Source organism: Lissotriton helveticus, chromosome 10 (assembly GCF_964261635.1).
Source record: "Lissotriton helveticus chromosome 10, aLisHel1.1, whole genome shotgun sequence".
In the NCBI taxonomy this organism is placed as follows: domain Eukaryota; kingdom Metazoa; phylum Chordata; class Amphibia; order Caudata; family Salamandridae; genus Lissotriton; species Lissotriton helveticus.
The window spans coordinates 913,498,421-913,519,215 of record NC_136071.1 but is presented as its reverse complement, the minus strand read 5'-3'; the positions used below and the strand labels follow the sequence as shown (position 1 = coordinate 913,519,215).

At 46.6% G+C, this 20,795-nt stretch overlaps 1 protein-coding gene across 1 annotated transcript in view; it reads right to left on the bottom strand.

Annotated features, from left to right (window-relative positions):
* LOC144784136 (ferroportin-like) overlaps positions 1–7,613 on the bottom strand; it is a 91,377-nt gene extending 83,764 nt beyond the window's left edge. Inside the window, exon 1 of the mRNA XM_078662816.1 lies at positions 7,482–7,613. Coding sequence (XP_078518942.1) covers positions 7,482–7,613 — 132 coding nt within the window. The remainder of the gene's footprint in view (positions 1–7,481) is intronic.
* Between the last annotated feature and the right edge of the window lie 13,182 nt (positions 7,614–20,795).

The window sequence follows — 20,795 nt, the reverse complement described above, 5'->3', positions numbered from 1 at the left end:
GTGCCTATGCACACTGGCACTATGACAGACTTCTAGATGGTGGCTCTGTCTGTATAATTTAGAGATGAGCAGAACAGCTGTTTATTAATTCAATATATACTAAAAATTATAACCTCCTGACACCCATGCCATTCTTTATAGCTTTGGGGACTTGAAATAGTCTGAATAGTCACACTTGTGTGAGTGTTATGGTTGGTCGTTGCACAGGCCAGGCAATGGTGGGTGGTTAAAGTTGCAGTGGCCTACTGGTGAGGGCCTTGGCATATGTTGTATTACAAATTATTCACTGCTCAGCACACACCCCAATACTCCCTTTCTTCCCCTATCACTGCTGTCCCTCGCCCATGTCGCATCAAATTATCTTTTTAGGTCACAGATCATCTCTCAGCTATCTTATCTCACAGTTTAACAGTAGCCCTCATCTTTTGCTCACACTCACTTCTTGCGTGTCTGCGCTTCGCTTCAGAACTTCCCATTTCACCTCATCCCTGACCTCTTCAATCGAATTCTCCCACTCCCTTTGTTTTTCTCTCACCTCTCCTCATGGAGCATATGGGTCAGACCCGTATGCTCCTCTTGCCCTGTGCCACTCTGCTTATTGTTCCCTAATTCAGGAAGGCATGAATTGTCTGTCTCGCTGTTTCGGTGCAGGCCGCGCAGTTATGGAACTTGCACCCTCCTTTGCTTCGCTCCACCAAGAATCTATTATCCTTTAGGAAGATATATAAACCTGGCTCAATACTCTGTAGGTCACCTAATTTGGCTGGTTCTCCTTTCCCTTCTGTGTGTTTCTCGTGGTTATTAGCCCCAGGACAACTTTTAGTAACGGTAGGGCGCTACAAATGTAAATAATAATAGGCAGAAGCAGGGGATCCACTAGACTCGAACTTCGGGTTGGGGGGCCTAGTACTGGTCGCACACTGTGCAACAGTCTTTCCACCTTCTCCATGAATTCCCTCACTACCACTCACCAATAATACACCTCTTCTCTCTATAGCACCTTTCTGACAAACATTTCATTTTTTTAGAGCGCTACTCATAGTTTACTCACACTCAGTTCTGTGATGTGCATGGTACATGTTCTTTGTACCAGGCACTTTAACCTTCTGCACTGTGTGGGTGACAAGATAGCCCATGTGACTGCACGGCGAGCGATGCAGCAGTGTGAGAGTAGGGTAAAAGGAGTGACTGTAGGGTGAGTGAGGTGACCATATGAATTTGGGTTTGGCTGTAAGTGCAGAGTGGGACGAATTAATGCATGGTTAGTGATGGCCTTGTTTGAGTGCGCTGCAGATTGAGCAGTGAGGGGGGACAGGTGAGTGAAGTGTTACATGAGTGCAGGGTACGTAGTGTGCTCATGTGACTGCAGGGTGAGGTTCAGGGTGATCAATGCAACCGCATTGTTAGTGCAGCGTGATCACTGTGAATGCAGGGTGAGCGGGTGAGTGTTGTGAGTGCATGGTGATCAGTGTGAGTGCATGGTGATCAGTGTGAGTGCATTGTGATCACTGTGAGTGCAGGGTGAGCGGGTGAATGTTGTGACTGCATGGTGATCAGTGTGAGTGCATTGTGATCACTGTGAGTGCAGGGTGAGGGGGTGAATGGTGTGAGTGCATGGTGATCAGTGTGAGTGCATTGTGATCACTGTGAATGCATGGTGAGCATGTGAATGGTGTGCGTGCATGGTCATCAGTGTGAGTGCATGGTGATCAGTGTGAGTGCATTGTGATCAGTGTGAGTGCATGGCGATCGCTGTGAGTGCATGGCGTTCAGTGTGAGTGCATTGTGATCACTATGAGTGCATGGTGATCAGTGTGAGTGCATTGTGATCGCTGTGAGTGCATTGTGATCAGTGTGAGTGCATGGCGATCGCTGTCAGTGCATGGCGATCAGTGTGAGTGCATTGTGATCACTATGAGTGCATGGTGATCAGTGTGAGTGCATTGTGATCGCTGTGAGTGCAGGGTGAGCGTGAAAGTGAAGGAGAGAATGAGGAGTGAGTTGTCTGAATGCAAACTTCCAGTCTCATGATTAGGGTTACCAGCTCATTATTTTGATGGCCGAGAAATAAGCAGTCACCTAAAGCTGTATTTTTAGCACTTATCTGTGAATACTTAGAACAGCAAATATAAATAGAAAGCACTTTTAATTGTGTTCTAGGGCTGCCTCAATGATCCATGACTGATAATTAAAGAGAACAAAGACAGAAAAATCAGAGAACTAATTAATACATACTTTTTTATTAATAACTCTATTTAGTATCAAGAGCAGGTCTCTCTCTACAGGCTCTTTAAACAATACTCGGCAGGAATTTTCTTTTGGCAACCCAACTTTATATTCCTTTTCATTAAATGCATTCTCACACTATAGCAGTAAGTGTAAAAATACAAATGTAAGGAATAGGCAGAGTGGGGACCCAGGGGGTACTGGAACCATAAAAAAACTAAGCCTCGGTAACCAGTTAAAAAACGTCATGTAAATATGCAAATGGTCTTTAAAGACCTGTGAAAAACTTGGGCGTGCCGGAGATAAGACTCCAGACACTGCCCAGCCGAGGCCCCAGGAGCGCAAGCTGCACTACAGCAGCCCAGGCTGAGACTCAGGACGGGGGAGGAGGGAAGCTGAAGCCCCTTAGGCCAGGGCAGAAGTGTGACTGGGAAGGCGCGACCCCCTTCATATCACTCCACGGCACCCCTGGGGGTCGCGCCCCACAGTTTGAAGACCCCTGCCTTAGAGTGAGGAAGGATTCCCTGATTAACTCCACGTACTTTTTTACAATGATTTCAGGATTAGAATATAAATCAGCATGCCCTAACCCTTCGAGGTGACTTTTAATATAATTAATCCACGGTATTCGGGATACATTATCGAGAGACATACACTCTTTTAAAATCAGATGATTAAGAGTTAACGCCTGATTCGACCAACACTTCAACCAAAACACAAGTGGGTGTAGTGCCAGGGTATCACTTAAAATGGGGACCCCCAGTTCTTCATGGTCCTCCAAATTTGACAGACCACGTGGCACACAGAGCAAGCGCTTCAAAAAATTATTCTCAATCACCTGAAGAGAATCCACAGTGATATGTCCCCATATTGCACTTCCATAACTAGCTATAGCCACACTTTTCGCTTGGTACACTTTCAGCAGAGCTGCAATTGGTCACTTCCCTAGTTTAGAGGCAACATTAAAAATAGCTGCGTTCACACAGGCCAAGTCTTCCCTTTTCCTAGAAATTAGTGGCCCCCGTTTTGTTTGATCATCCAAAAGGTCCCCAAGATAAGAAAAAACATCAGTGTGGAAGACTTTAGAGGGGCTGACTCTGAATTGAAAGTTTTTTGGGGGTCAAGACCCAACCTGCATTATATTAGATTTTGAGTTGTTGATTGATAGGTCCCGGTCCACCATGAAGTTGGAAAATGCATCTAGCAAGGATTGCAGACCTATAGCAGTCCTCGATAAAAGGATGGCATTGTCCGCATAAAGGGAATGAGAAAAACAAGGACCCCCTGGGTAGTAATGTACGCAGACTCCTAGGGCAGGGTAAATAAGATCTTATTGTCCGCATAAAGGCCACGTCGCCCTACATTTGGATAATCTACCCCAGTAGCTCTGAAAACTCTGTCCAAATCATTAATGTAAAAATTAAACAAAAATGGGGCCAGAATACAGCCTTGCTGGACTCCCCTCTTTATCTCAAAGTCCCTTGAGACACGGAGGTCATGGGAGAATCTAACATTGGCCTTGGTTGACTTATGAAGAGCCTCTAAAAAATGAACAATGTTATTCTCTACCCCATTACCCTCATGGACTGCCACAGTTTAACCCTATTCACGCATTCAAATATGGAGGACAAGTCCATGAAGGCTAGGTAGAGAGTACCTGGGCGCGACAGTATATTTGATTAATAACATAGTTAAATTAAAGTATTGGGCCACAGTTGATCGCCCAGGATGAAATCCATACTGGATGTCAGACAAGATCTTGTGCTTCTCTGCCCAGGTGGATAATCTTTCTAAAGGTATACAGCCCACAACCTTAACCACTGAGTCAAGAAGTGAGATTGGCCTACCGCAATAAGTGCTATTCCGATCACCCTTCTTGAAAACGGGGACTATAGTAGAGGTGGCCCAGGACTCAGGGCAACTGTTTTTAAGCAGCTGCGTTAAACGCAGCCTCAGGGACTGGTGCCCAAAAGAATGGATCAGACTTAAACAAATCTGGGGGAATACCATCTGGTCCTGGAGCTTTGTTGCTGGTTAACCCTGCAATGCCAGCCAACAGAGGCGTTCATATCACGGCATGGCTGACCACATTGCTCCATAGGGCTTTCAAATATTGATTTAAAATGAAGCACCCATTCCTCCTCAGTAATATGTGAATCTAGTGCCCCCAGCTTCTTATTCAAAAAGGGGTCTGTTAACAATGCTCCAAAACCTAGAGCTATTCCTGAGGGTACTTGACTGAATCAACTCCATCCAAGCCTCCGTCTTCAGAATGCCCTTCCGTTTGGTCAATGTTGTTTTATATTCTTTGCGACACGTGCAAACCTGAGATTGACTTCTTGGCTTAGCTGACAGGGCTTCCCTCAGCTTTTTTGCAGCCTGGGAGCAAGAAGAATCAAACTATCTGGGGGAGAGGTCGCTATTCTGCCGGTCAGTACGCTTAAAAGTTCACCAACTTTGATGTAGATGAATTTATAAGAACTAATAATCTCGCCAGGGAATGTACCTTCAGAGGTACACAACACTAACTCAGAAGCACAGGATTCTATTACTGAACAATAAAAGTAATCTGGAGAAATCTGGAACCATTTAAGCTGACGTGTGCCATCAGTTAGTCTAAGCGTACCCTTAATTGTCGCACTGCTAATTCGCGCTAAAAGCGGGCCACACACTTGGATACAGAGCGGGTTATGGTCACTGTAGACACTCTCCATGATGTTGAAACCACAGAATAAAGTTTGTAAAGAAGATGAAATTAAAATGTAATCTATAAAAGACCCCCTACCTCTCCCTTTAAAGGTGGGGACGGGAAATGTACTATGTGGATTGGATAAGGACATCAGGGACATCATATCAAATTCATTTAGTAGTTCCCCCTGAGCAAGATATTCAAAGTGAATTCCCCTCATCAGAGGACAGCCTAACTCAGAAATGCAGGTTGTCATTGGGTCTCCACATGGGTGGATGTTAAAATCACCGAGAACCAGAAGGTTGTGTAGAATAGAACCATAGGACTGCCTTATAAATGTACCCAGGGCTGTAATATTACAGGCATAAGACACACAATTGATGGACGGAATGTAGAACAAATCAAAACATTCACCCCCAGTCAAGTGATCTAGGTTAAACCCATCATTCTTTTGCTCACCATGCCATCCCAGTTTAGACCTGGCCAAATGCAAATCAGTCTTGACCCTGTGCCTCATGAGAACAGTCCAGCCCAAACTGCTAAGCCAGGTCTTCCCTGAACCGGAAACAAGCATCCTAGGACCCGTTTTGGGGTTTCACCCCTCTTCAGCCAGGATAGCTTGAATCCAGTGGCACAGTGAGCCCAGAACCCACGTCTGGGCATACATTGCGCACTTAGGGCGAGGAAGCAAAAGACACACAATTGATGGACGGAATGCAGAACAAATCAAAACATTCACCCCCAAGTCAAACGATCTGGGTTAAATCCATCATTCTTTTGCTCATCATGCCACCCCAGTTTAGACCTGGCCATATGCAAATCAGACTTGACCATGTGCCTCATGGGAACAGTCCAGCCAGGGATGAAACACAAGGGAACGTGTGCCTGATTGAAGAGCCCGTATTAAGATTATCAGAACGGTGTTGGCTGTGACAGAGGGACTACAAAGTAGCCCGATATCACGTGAAGCAGGCTCTAAGCACCTGAAAGTTTTTGCGCTATATAAAAGAGCGTATGAAGATACTTTTTGACTGATGCTAGACTGAAGCTAGAGTGGCCCTTAAGGAAACTTTGAGTCAGGACCACGCCCTACAGAAAGTAAGATAGCCGCCTTAGCGGCATCTATACGTATATCCGGATTTATAGGAAGTGTTCGTTGTCCCCGTATGAGATATTTTAAATATTCTGTGGGATTCAACTATTGTATCCTGAAGAAGGGGTTGGCTTCCAAATATTGTGCCCACCGAAACGCGTTGATGCCCCATTTTTTGTTTGAGTTGAAGTACTTTAAGTTCTGGTGATAACAACTCTGGTGAAAAAATTAAATTTAATATCAGAGTAGGATTATATGTGTCACTAATGTACTTACCTCATGCTAATTGGATTCATCAATTCCTTTGGCTTTTGTTTCCCACTTGTGTACTGTAATGAGTTTTTAATGTGTATACATTTTGTTAATGAAGAATTTTGTTTAATATTTTACTGTATCTGATGTCAAGAGAAGATAAGCATCTTTTAACAAATCTGTGATTTAATAATTTGCCTTTTTTAATTAATCTTTCCTTTTTGCTCTTGTATGAATGAGTTGTATGGTCAGAAAGTGTGTTTAATAGGGGGGCATGGCCAACACCATGGCGTGCTAAAACGTGTGGCTCCGGAGCTCCCGGCGAGCTGCTTCATGATCCGTCACTTTGATACCCAACAAAACCCACCAAAGTAACAGGGGCGACTAAGGGACACGGCGAGACCAAGCGGAGGTGAGCAATGAGCGGTGTACTGGCGTGGAACGTCCGATTTCCTGACTTTTTGTTCCCTCTTTGCGCGCCCGGCCGGAGACAAGATGGCGGCCGCGACGCCCGGAGATCGCCAATAGAGCGGAAACCTGGCTTCCAGGTCCGGCGGCGGGCCCCTGCAGAGGGGTCGGAGGACGGGGCTCTCGGTGTGGTGATTTGTCGGGCCTGGGCAACCCCGATCCACGGAGTCAGAAGCTCCGGTACCGATCGGCCCCCTACCCAAGATGGCGGCGAGAGCGCCCGTGGGGTACTGAGGGATACCGAGAGAACGTCGAGCCATCATCCTGGGGGCCCATAAGGTGAGCGGCGGAGAGGCATAAGGTGACGGCCTTACCGGGGGTGGAGCCTGAGAGGGAGCCCCAGAGGATCTATCGTGAGCCGGCCACGGGCCTCGGGTTACACCAAGATGGCGGCCGGAGCCGCGAACTGAAGATCTAAAGACCCCAGTCCTGGCCTCAGACCCTGCGGTGCCCTCACCGCCCTGTGGCCGGTGAAATTCGCACAATCAGGCGCCATTGAGGTACTCAGACGGCCGACCACCCTACGAACACGGAAACAACAGGGGTCGCCTGGGGGCTTGCGGTGCACACCCGTCACCGGCCGCTCGGCCCCGGCCCACCTGTGAGAGGCCCTGATCACTGCTTGTACCCCGGAGAACGAAGGAACTTTAGCGCAGCGCCCCCCCCCCCCCTGCGGGCGGTGGCAAAGGCTCGGGGCCTGGTGAGCAAAACCTGGGAGGCGCCCGACGGAGATAGGGGGACTGAAGAACTTACCTGACGCCTCCTACCAGTGATCCGGTTACAGCGGGGTGCGAGGCGGAGCAGGCAGTGGCCCACGTGAACTCCGGTGTGGGCTCTTGGACCCCCGGCGGACCAGGTGGGGTGCAGGCGCGACGGCCTGTCCATTAGGCCACGACTAGTGCCCGGGAGGTAGGGTACATCTTTGCTTGCCCTGCGTGCTTGACACAGCTAACGTGCACAACATGGGGAAGAGGGACCCACTACCCAAAGCGCCCAAACAAGGGCCCATGGACAACTTCGCAGCGCCGAGGCAGATGGCAGAGACCCTCACGACCGCATCAAGTGTACGCTCTGACACTGAACTGCTGATGGGGGCCATCCAGGCTTCTCGAGCTGATATCCAGGAATCCCGTGCGACCCTGGAGGTCAAGATAGGCGAAGTGGGCTCGGAAGTGACGCTACTGAATCAAGACTTCCGGAATTTGTCTGACAGGGTGACTTCTGCTGAGGCGCGGATGGGCGAGGCGGAGGACTCGATCACTACCCTGAAAAAAGACATGGCGGAGCTCAAGGCATCCCATCGCCACCTACTGTGGAGGGTTGGCGACGCCGAAAACAGAGCGAGACGCAACAACCTGCGCTTTGTTGGATTTAGGGAAGGGATTGAGAAGGCGGATATGGTCTCCTTCCTCCACTCCTGGCTGTTAGAAACCTTCCCGGCGGTGCAGTTCTCCCCCTGCTTCATTATTGAGAGAGCACACAGGGCCCTCTTGGCAAAGCCGCCGGAGGGAGCAAGACCGAGACCGGTCATTGCGCGTTTTCTTAACTTCGCAGACAAAGACTTGATCCTGCGAGAGGCGAGGAAACTGGGTGAGATCCGTCTAGAAAATGCGCACATCATGATCTTTCCGGACTATAGTCAGGAGGTGCAAAAGCTACGCCGCTCCTTTGATGCCGTGAACGCAAAACTTAGAAACTTGAAGATCTCCTACATGCTACTCTTCCCGGCAAAACTCAAGGTGCTCTATAAGGAACAGTCACTCTTCTTCGCCCATCCGGAGGACGCGTGGCAATGGTTAGAGGAACGACCAATTCTCAACAGCAGAGAGACCGTCGGACGGGAACTGATGGACAAGTCTTTGCGGAATGGACCCCAGTGGGAACTGCCGAAGGCACGGAGAATGAGGTCCAGGAGATCAAGGAGACAGACCCCCGCGACGCCTTATCGGGGACGCGGTTCCGGAACCACACGGAATGGAAGATCGGCCTCCCCGAGCGGAATGGCAGAGGCGGGCTCGAGATTTACCGGTCTACGAACCACCGCCCGCTCGGAGGGGGAGGACGAGGATGAACTTGAGAGCCGCACCTCTGAAGGGGAAGAAAGGGAGGAGGAGGGTCAATCGGTCCACCCCCTGGTTGATGCGATCCGAGTATTGGAGCAGGACATGTCTGGACAGCACAGCGCGCCTGAATCAGAGACTCAGGACTCCAGATCATGAACAATGGTGGATCGGGCTATTCAGGCAGTGGAGGGGAGTGCTAGGAGTGGTTAAAGGGAGGGATGTGTGGGAGGGTGACAGGACTTCTCCTACGGACAGTTCTGCCTCGTGATGGGACGGGACTGGATGGGGAGGGAGGTGGGGTGGGGGGGGAAAGGGGGGTCTCACGTTCATTCAGGTGGGGGATGGTGTGGGGGGGTTGGGAGGAGGGGGCAGCAGTCGGGAAGAAACAGTTGTACGCTTTGATGTTCTACACCACATTTCTGCAACGACAGGCAGCTTCATTGACATATCACATTCACGAATGGCTAGTGCACTAACAACACCGCAAATGGGCAACAGGGGAGTTAGTATCCTGACATGGAACGTAAACGGACTGGGCTCCAAGGTCAAGAGAGGGCTAGTGAACTCCTACCTTAAAAGATTGGATCCAGATATTACCTTACTCCAGGAAACACATCTTAAGGGTACACACTGCGCCTTTATAGCCAGGGGTCGTTTCAGGGTCCTGGCACATGCGGGCTACATGTCCGATTCCAGGGGGGTGGCGGTCATTATCAAAAAGTCTTCCCCATTTTCCATCTCACGCACCTGGATAGACCCAATGGGGACGTACGTTGGAGTTCGAGGGACATGGAATAGACGTGCATACACAATACTGTCGGTTTATGCGCCGCCTAAGCTGCAGGCACGTACACTCAAAGCTCTGGCGAACATCCTCCTAGACATGGCTGACACTATCCAAATCATGGGAGGTGATTTTAATGATGTGATGGATATAGGTATGGATCGTTCAGGGGAGGTGGACAGAGGTGGGACGCGGACCGTCCTGGCCCGTCAGATAGCCACTTTGGGTCTCACAGATATTTGGAGGTGGCTGCATCCTACCCAGTATGCTTACTCCTACTACTCAGGGGCCCACAAGGTATTTTCGAGGCTGGACTATGTCTTCATGTCCAGACATCATTTGAAGGTGGACGACACGGCGGAATATCAGGCCACAGGGATATCGGACCATTCGCCATTATGGGTACAGACTGGTCGGGTCCGGGGCTCTTCGGGAACCACCTGGCGCCTTGCGGCCTGGGATCTTCAAAACGCAGCGATTCTGCGCGGTTTGAGGGTGGACATCAAGGTCTACGTGACAGAAAACGAGGGGACAGTGGACTCAGTGGTCACCTTCTGGGAGGCCATGATGAAGCCGGTCCTGCGGGACAGACTGCAGAGTAGAAGGGGAGACGAACGTCGTAAACTCCAAGCCGAGGTCACAGCCATGGAACAGAATATCCTTGCACTGGAAAAAGACTACCAGTGCCGGAAGGATACTGAGACTCTTCGGCGCTTACTAGATGCCCAAAGACAGTATAGGGAGCTGGTCACTAATGAGGCGAAGACCCAGTCCCTTGCCACCCTCCATCGTCTGTATGACGTGGGGGACAAGTCGGGCAAACTCCTAGCGTGGCTCAGTCGAAAGGAGCAGGCGGCTAGATGGGTCGAGGCCATTAGGAACACGGATGGGGTGCTCGTTACCTCTGATTTGGCAATTGCTGACACATTCGCCTCACACTATGAACTTTTCTACGCAGCTATGGACTTAGGAACGTGCGAGGAGGCTGGCAATTACATGGCACAGACGGACCTGCCCACATTATCTCCTGAGGACCTCCGGATGTTGGAGGCTGACATTACAGCTGACGATATATCAGAAGCTATAGCCAAACTGAGACCGGGGAAAACTCCGGGGCCGAATGGTTTTCCGGCCGAGTTTTTTAAGCATACGGCGGACCTTTTGGGTCAGCATCTTAAGGGGCTTTTCACCAGGGCTTGCCAGGCAGGAAGGCTCCCCCCAGATCTCTCTGTGGCCACGATTGTACCGATATACAAAGATGGTAAACCGAAAGAAGACTGTGCATGCTATCGCCCCATCTCCCTCCTCAATACGGAGGTTAAACTTTTGGCTACCATCCTCGCGAGACGCCTGAGGTCAGTTATCTCGAACCTTGTACACCTAGACCAATCTGTTTTTTTACCGGACAGGGCCACCAAACTGAATCTTCGACGTACCCACAATTGGCTCCAGGAGGTGAAGGGACGGGATGAACCACACTGGTTCCTCTCCCTTGACGCCGAAAAGGCCTTGGTTGCGGTTCATTGGCCATTTCTTAATGCTGTGCTCTACAAATTTGGATTTGGTCCTAACTTCCAAAAGTGGGTCCAGCTCCTTTACACTGCTCTGAGTACAAGGGTACGGGTTAATGGAAGGCTAACCCGTGAATTCCCGATTCAGCGGGGGACCCGGCAGGGCTGCCCCCTGTCGCCCCTCCTCTTCACACTTACTATTGAGGTCCTGGCAGCCAGGATACGTCAAAATGAGGACCTCTTAGGTTTTAAAAGGACCGACATGGACCTCGGACAAGAGAAGATCTCGGTATATGCAGACGATGTCCTTCTGTATATTACGAAACCTGAGACCACGCTACCGGAACTATTCAGTGAGCTGGGGCAATATGGTAGATGGGCAGGACACACCATTAATTGGCACAAATCAATAATCTATGACCCGGGTGGAGGGGGCAGGTGGGTCGGGTTGCCAGACCAACTATTGACGACCACTGAGGGCTTTCAGTCCCTCGGGATATACATCACTTTAGATAAAACTCTATCGTTCAGAAAGAACTTGGAGCGTATTATCCTGAGCTCGGTGGCAGACATGGACCGCTGGAGGCAGCTCCCACTCACACTCCTAGGCAGGGCAGCGATGTATAAGAGGATCGTCCTCCCAACATTTCTCTATGCACTACAAAATGAATATTACCCACTTCCGGCCTCGGTACTTACCAAAATCCACTCTGATCTAAGAACCCTCCTGTGGTTGGGCAAGCAACCTAGGGTGGCGCTGACAACACTCCAAAGGCATCAATATAGCGGGGGGATTTCACTTCCTAATCTGGAGGCTTACTATTGGGCGGAACACATGACACCGATCAATGACTGGCTACATGCCCCGGCGGATCACCCGACTTATGCCCTGGAAAGGCTGAAACTGTCGCCCAGAAACTTACTATACTATATATATGGAGGCTCTAAACGGGCACCGCTGCTGCAAGCCACTACCCTCACGCTTAACTCGTGGTCTAGGGCCGTGAGGCGCATGGGCTGGGAAAAGAGGCCTACTCGGCAGACGCCGCTGTGGCATTGCCAGTGGCTGACAGAACTTCACAAACTACGTGGCTTCCGGGGATGGGACGACATCGGCATTTCCACGATAGGAGATGTGGTTGCCAAAGGGGAGCTGAAATCTTTTCAAGCCCTCAGGGCCTAATTTGGGCTTCACCATTCCCAACTCTTCAAATACACTCAGTTACGACATGCTTGGCATGCACAAAAAATCCCACTCACTGACATCCCTGAATATGCGCCTTTGGAGGGACGGCTCCTTCAGGAGCGGATCCCGGGGAAGGCGGTTTCCCTCACCTACAAGACCCTAACCAACCATGTGCTGGGTGACCTAGTGAAGCTTCGACGCACTTGGGAAGGGGAGCTAGGAGACATGGAGGACCTAGACTGGGAGATGGTGCTAATGCATCCCCGGGAAGTGGCAATAAAATCTAGACTACGCCTCATTCAATTTAACGTGCTACATAGAACCTATTATGACAGGGCGAGACTTCATAGAATGGGGAAGGTGGAAGACGCACACTGCCTCAGGGGTTGCCAACGTGATGGGGATTTTTTTCACACTATATGGACATGTGACAAGATCCAGACCTACTGGACACACATCTTTTCAGAACTAGGGGAGATTTTGGGGATCCCGCTCCAGTGTGAACCCAAGCTAACACTGCTGGGAATGACCAACGAGGTAGATCTGCCGCGCCCACTCCTTATTTTCCTAGTGTTGGCACTGGTGGTGGCTAAGAGAGATATTGCAAAATACTGGGGGTCCCCGGACCCGCCGGGATTGGAGGAGTGGAGAAGAGGGTTGGACCTGTACATGGCGGCCGAGAGAGTGACGTATAAAGCAAGGGGGTGCCCGAAAAAATTTACAAAGGTATGGACCAAATGGAGGCACTACCATGGGTTGGACGGGGGGTTGTGAAAGCCCGGAACTCTGGGACCTGGCAATTACACTGCTGAAATGATGATGGAGGAGAGTCCAGTGGGTAGTGTAATATTTACTCGATTATGTGTCAGAAGAGGCCCTTCGGAAATGTGTGATACTGTGAAAGACTGTTTTCTTTTTGGCTATGAAGTGGACAGGGTGGGACGTGGGAGTGTTTATGCTGTAGATTCTCGACTGCTTTGTTTAGTTCTTGCTGCACTGTAATGTTGGGGGGTGAGAAGGGTGAAAACGTAAATGCAGATACCTTACATGGTCCTTAGTTGCTTATGACTACCTTTTGAGTTTTGTACTTCCAGCACAACGGTGTTATTCGCCGGCCGACCTTCGGGATGTGGGCTAAACGGCAGTGTATGACCTTATTGCTTTCACTGTATACTGTAATGATGACTAGCTGGATGACTGATTGAAGGCTACAAAATTTTCTGTGTTTCTGCAATAAAAAAAGAAAAAAAAAAGAAATTGTGTTTAATATATAAAGCTGCACCCAAAAGGGAATTCTTATTTGACAAAAACAGTCCAGCCTGAACTGCTAGGGCACCTGAAGGGTATGCCACGGAATTATAGAAATTAATAAAACCCAATGTAGTAGCCCCTCTTTTTATTATCAGCACCAGTATTCCTGGGCTTGGAGACGGCACAACCTGAATCTGGCAGTCGACTGCCAGGGATATATAAGTAACTAGACCACCCCTAGGTCTTCCACCTACCGAAGAGGAGGCAGGCGCAAAAAAAGCCTTATATCCTTCCTAAAATAAATCACAATCCACCAACCACGTTTCCTGTAAACAAATCACAGGGAATTGATTCACAAATTGCAATCAAGATGGGTCATGAAACTTGTTAGCCAGGTCCGCAATGTTCCATGTTAGAATATTATTAGCAAACACGCAAACCTGTTCTGGTCTTTAAGTTGCCATAATCAGAAAATATTCAATTTTGCAGAGAATGTGCAATTACCTTATTCATTTTTGTTGTTGCAGTAGTGAATCCTACAGGACCATACAAATTGGGATATGTTTTCTGAAATAACAGCATCTCCTGGTGAGTGATAGAGACTACAGAAGAGCCCCAAATGCAAAGAAAATCAGGAGCCAGATTAAAGCTCGCTGATCTGGTTGCAAATGCAGAATCATCGCAAACGTCTACAGATGGGTGTGGTGTACATTAACTGTCAGGCCCAACACAGTCACCCTATTATGTGACAAAAGAGAGTCCTAAAAGTTATTATGGGAGGTCTGAAATGATGTGGAAAAACACTGCAAAATCAGAGGAACCTTCAAACATCCACAGGAGCGCTGCAAAACCCACAAATAAATCCACTGTTCTAAATTGCATCAATAAAGTATAGATTTGCCACAAGAAATAAAGGGAGAATGCTAAAAACTTGATTCGATGCCACAGTTGCACTGCGTAGGATTAAAATTCATAAATAGGCAAACAAATCTGCGCTCATTAAATGATTGCAGGTGGCCATGGAGTGAGCACTAGAGAGGACCCTCGAGGTTCACTTCTTGAAGAAACTTCCAATGAGATACGAATTTTTGGGTACATGTTGTAGAACAGGTGCAGCAATATTGGGGTATGGAGATGTACAGCAGCTCACTAGGAGGAGTTTGCTGGTCTGTATTCTTTCTAGGACCCCATATACAAAACATTTCCCCTCTTCTTGAGTCCAAAATGGAGCATATGTCAACATAATCATTTCCATCTAACTGGATTAGTGGCAGTGGTTGGACGCTTCAGGTCTGAATATAATATGAAACTGAAATGTAGTCATAAGGTGCTAAGCAAGATGACTTTCATGGGTTTACATTTGTCACAATTTACATGGGCCTAGAAAAAAGGAATGACATGTTTGGGCACGTTTGAGATGGAAGGACTTACACCTAACTATCCTTTATCTCCTCCTTATTTTCTTAGACTGGATCAGAGATGCCAGTGTTGATGCTATCTTATCATATAATCTCAGATACATTGCCTATGCAGGATCAGGTGCAGTCATGCCCTCAAGAACATATGAGGCAATGTGTCCCTAAGGAGATTAGATTGTAAATAAATTGACATGATCAACTAAATAAGCCTTCCTGAGGGAAATAAAAGTTAAAAACCATGAAGGTTCACTAAATAATTACCAGTTCATTACGGAAGGCAAAAATAATGGTTAGCTAAAATGATTAGTAAATTAAATATTAGCACAAGGATCAGTGTCACGGGGTTGCAGGGCAGGACGGGGACTTTAACCCTTCTCCCTTTCCGCCCCGTGAACAGGACTCGTGCGGTCCCTTTAACGTTGCCTGGGCGTTCCCAGATGAGGAAACCCCAGGCGTGACGTCATTGGCTTTTCACCAATCGAGATCCGAGGCGGCGCTCATAGACTGCCTCCAGGAAGTTGATGGCGCGAGAGCCAGACGGAGAACGAGTGAGGAGACGCCGGAGCCAAGCAGCTACATCAAGGAGAAGGTACGCCATTGAGAGGAGGAAGAGGATGGAGAGCCCAGCGGAACGGAGACGCCAGGAGGCCAACGTCATCACGAGCCACCCCGCCACCCTTCAGGAGAAGTGTGGCTGGACAAGGTACTGGGCCGGTTAAAGGGGCTGTTTACATCACGGGCTGGGACGTGTTAGGGGTGGATTGAGGGATGTCGCGGGACCGGGTCTGTGTGCATTCCTGTTCTTTCGTTTCCCCGAGCACACACACAGTCCTACCGGTATTGCCTACACAACTGGTGACAGTCCCTGGTGATTCCCTCACTCCCCGTACCCCCCTCTATCATGCCCAGGACCCCGGAACCAACAGTAACCTCAGGGTTTTTCTTCTTTTCTTTTCACATGGCCTAATTGCGGAATACCTGCTGGTCGCTGACCCCATCCCTTAAAGCACGACGCAAGACCCGAGAAGGACTTCGGATCTTGGATATTGTTTCGATTCCTTTTGTAACGTCCCCAGTGAAAGAGACTATTTATCTTTGAGTGGTGATTCCCCTCTAGTAATGAGGGTTGTTTTCATTTGACTGGCTGCAAATAAAAGCACCACCAGTGAACACGCACGAGTTCTTCTTGAGTTTCTTCCTTTTCAACCCCCCCCCCCCCCGCCCCCCTCCTCCTGCAAGCTGACAATCAGTCAAATGTAGCAGATGGTATAAGTCTCAGATAAAATATTCTCAAGTAAGAGACAGACTGACAAGGGTCTGTTCCCTAAAAAGGTCAGAAAGCAAGCTCAAGCCCCCCACCCAAATTGGGTTCCTTTTATAATAAAATGCATAGAAGTAAAATAGTCAGCATGAAAATTAACTAAATATTGCAGGGCTCAGTGTATCACAATACAGCAGTATTCATCTATATCGAACTAAATACACTAATAATCAATCCTCATTGGTCTCTAATGTCAAATGATTTGACAGTAGAAATAAAGCGACACTCAAAACAATGACAAGCTTATGAATGAATAGGCTTATAGTAGCAGAGACAGTAAAGGACTTGACTAGTTAAATTATGAAGGAAATCTTCCTGCAGAGCTCTACGAGAACAATATGCCAACACAAATCATTTCAGTAGTGCACATATTGCTACTTGCAATGAGACACACATCATGACTGCATTGTGATTCAAGATGGAGTAAGGCATAGTTTGGGCCCTGTTTGGCCAATCACAGGAAAATACAGTTTTGTAAAATGCACTTTTTTTGTTTTTAATGAAAAACGTTCATGATGTTACGCGCACATTATTCATTAATCAGAAATGTCTTATTCACCTTTTTTAATTTCATTGTATACTGTTTTTACTGGCAAAAACATTGTCTGTGCACTGCTTTGAATGTCTCAAGGGAATCGTTATGCTAATATGTGACAAACATTGAGCAATGCTGTGTTGATAGAAAATAATCATACATGATTGATAGCCAAAAAAACAACATGGGGGGACATGAGCAATACCAGTGTATACGAAATATCTATCCACAAATAAAGTACCCAATACCAAGCAGTAGACAATGAATTATATGCTTGAGATTTTTTGTACAGACTGATTAAATCTTTCTGTTTGGAAATCCATCAGGGTTCTATCTGCAGGAAAGGAGAATGTTGATTGAAAAGGGTATACCAAAAAAGGAAACTAACACGTGATCCTTTTCAACAAGGACAGATGAAACACCATACAAATGGAAAACATGTTTCAGGAATAACACCAGTAAAGGATAGGCACTGGTTAGCAACACAAGCAAATCCAAAGCAACTGTAATCCATGAAGTAGCAGACACATGAATTTGTTTCAACAGGCAGGATATATGACAGCAGATCAGTTTTTCTTGTGCACAAATAATGATTAATGACATTTTTACAGTTTAGTTAATGGCTGGCCAGTGCATGATTCACTGTAATTACTGTATGGTCTTCGTATCACCAATGTCTCCTTCTAGTGTTGTCACGGCATTGTGTCAGACCTTGCTGGGTTGCAACAAAACAGATGTCTGATACAACAAGCCATATGTGATATCAATCCACGGAGCAATCATTCTGTTTAGCAGTATCTCAGATGGTGTATAGGAAATTGAGACTCTGAGTGCATCTAATTATACTTTATAGTGCATAAATATACTTGGAGATTCTGTGACCAAGGAATTTGAATATGCAATCCGAGACAATACATCCAAATTTTCATTTTATTCTTCATTGTCAATATGTAATAGTGAAATTGTAAGTGCAAAAAATTTGTTTCCTATGATTTGTATTAATCATAACTCTGTCTTATTCCTCAAAGGTGGACTTGATTTCTACAAGCCTTTTATCAATGACCAAATAGTTTTCTTCCGCAGGGCTCCATGTACTTGGCGGAACAGCCACAGGATGTATTTTACCTCAATCTGGATGCTTCTGAGATAGGATTGCTCCAATGTGGCTTGGAAAGCATTGGGTCAGACAAGAAATAGCAGTTCTGGATGTAGATGGTGTGATACATGAGCTGTGATGAAGCTCTTTTTCAGTCATTTCAATTTGTTTTCACACTTGGGGTACAAACCTGAAACACAGTGATGGGTGTAATGGTGGGTGGAAAATGATTGACAAACCTTTTCTAAAAATTGTAAAAACCACAGAGAGCATTGTTCTAGGTCTTCCTCTTATTGATTGTCATGAATAACATGCCTTGTGTTAAAATGTATCATTTGCATGCCAGTGCATTTCTGCATCTTATACCCAATTCTATACATATTTATAAGAGAGAAACTTGGGATCACCAAGAAATACCAGCACCCAGTATTTCTAAGTACCAATTTTTAGACATCAGCTTCTCCATGACACCATTCTGAACCAACCCAATAAGTGTCACACTCTCTCAAATAACTGGCCAAGACAAACAAAATATTGATCAAGTCACTCCCCTTCTAAACAAAAAACCAAGAGCCCACCAGGAAGACATGAAGAACTTCTGGTTTATTTAAACACCTTTCTTAGCGAAAGTCCTGGAAATTTGAATCACCCGCAGCACTATCAGCTAGATTCATGAAAGGCAAATCGGCTCGCAAAGGGCCAGATTCTCAGAATCTGGCCATTTGCGAGCGCAATTTTTGCATTTGGGATTCATCATCCCAAATGCAAAAATCGCTATTACAGAATTCGCATTTTAGCGAGGAATTGCATTTAAGGAATCTCTATTTGATATTCCTTAAATGCAATTCATTAACCAATTTAAAATTGCGAATTCGCAATATTTGGCCGCTATTTACCACGAAGTCAGACTTCGTGGTAAATAGCGAAAAAAATAGAAAAAAGCACTTTAGTACATTATTCTCTGTTGCATGTTACACACACACATGTCCTTTGGACATGTGTGTACGCAACACCTGTGTAATGTTGCATTTCAGGGGTGCTACAGGGTGTCCTTTGGACACCCCTGGCACCCTTGAAATCGCATCCTTATTTGCGATTAGCAAATTGCTAATCGCAAATAAGGAATAACTCCCCATTCATTCCTATGGGCCTACAGGCCCATAGGAATGAATGGGGAGTTATTCCTTATTTGCGATTAGCAATTTATTAATCGCAAATAAGGAAGATGTAGGAATCGCAATATTTATTGCAATTCCTACATGAATCCCGTTTTGCAAGTCCTTAATAGCGATTCCTTATGAATCGCTATTAAAGACTCGCAAAACGGGTCTTTGATGAATCAGTGTGTAAGACTGCTATTCTACCAATCATAAACAATGCCCTAAGCATCTTAGCTAATGGACTCTCCTGTCTTCTCGTCATCCTTGAACTGTCTTTGGCATTTGGCACAGTCATCCATGAAATTTTTCTAAAAATTCTCAAATAAAGAATTGGACTAAAGAACCTGATCTTACCTGGTCAGTTTACAAAAATCTCACACTTATTATCAAACCCTAACCCTCCCAATGGAAATTTCCACAAGGCTGGATTTTTTCTCTGACTCTCATTGACTTTGAGATGGAACCTCTGGGATCTCTTCTTAAAATCCTAACCTCTTATACCCCTTGTATGCTGCTGACATTCTCCTTCATATGAAAACTTTTCCCCCAGAATTCATTGTACAGCTGGTGCAGATTCTAGATAAAATTCAGTCATGAATGATGTTCCATCATCTCAAATATCCACAATGGAATTCCTACAGATGTTTCTTCGCAAAAGCCACTTTCCATTTCAAAGCTGGCTGAACGCCTTAGTTACACTGGTGAACAGCCCTTCTTTCATTGAAAGTTCTAAACCCCTGGTGTCATACTGGACAGAAACCTCTGCCTCAAAGCCCACATCATTGCCATAGCAAAAGGAGTACAGTTTTAAATTAGGCTGCTCAGAGGGACTAAACCCTTTCTTCTGGTGGAAGACAAAAACATGGTCCAAGCACTGATCTTATCTAAACTAGACTATGGTAACTCTTTCCTCACTGGAAATCCTTTTCTTTACCCCTCTCAAAGAAGTCATAAATGCATTAGCCAAACTGGTCACCGGCCCCAGACAGTGTGATCACATTACCCCAATAGTAAGAACTCTAAAGTGGCTTCCAATGCACTCAAGTGGGCTTGTGTCTCCATTCCTGCTCCGTAATGTGCCTCATGTAAACTGTATTTTATGGGAAATTGCACTTCATGTTTGTCACCTTTTGGAAAAACACATGTAATAGCCACAAGCCTTTTAATGCTCTCGCCCCTTACCCCCAACCCATCCATTGCTCTCTGCTTCAAGTGCAATTATTTGCGGCTTCTATTACTGTAACTAATTGGCACTGCAGGGTGCTTGGTTCTGTGTCTAGTCTGTGCTATATAAAGGTTTCAGTAATATCATGTGTGGTTTAACTGCTCAGGAATACCCAGAAAAACATAAGGGGGCGATGAAGACTATAAATGTTATGAGAGGGTTTTGTGTTTTTATTGCCCCAATACTGATAATGATCAAGTGAATTACCAGCATTTCAAGAAAGATACTAGTAGAAGTAAATGTTAGTGTTGCATTAGGTATGCAGCTATATAGCTCGGATTAACAACAGACATTAAATAAAATGACCCCAGTGATACATAGAAGTGTAATTACATCTTTGATGAATTATAGACAAAAGAGCACCAAAAGGATGGCCCTCTTTAGCTCCAAATGTAATAGTCAAAAATGTACACAGAAACTAGATGTGCTCTGTGAGTCTGCAAATGTTTCAGTAAAGCCAAAACATATCTTGCGTCATGATCCCACTATAATGGCGGTCACAAGAAGCAAAACATGG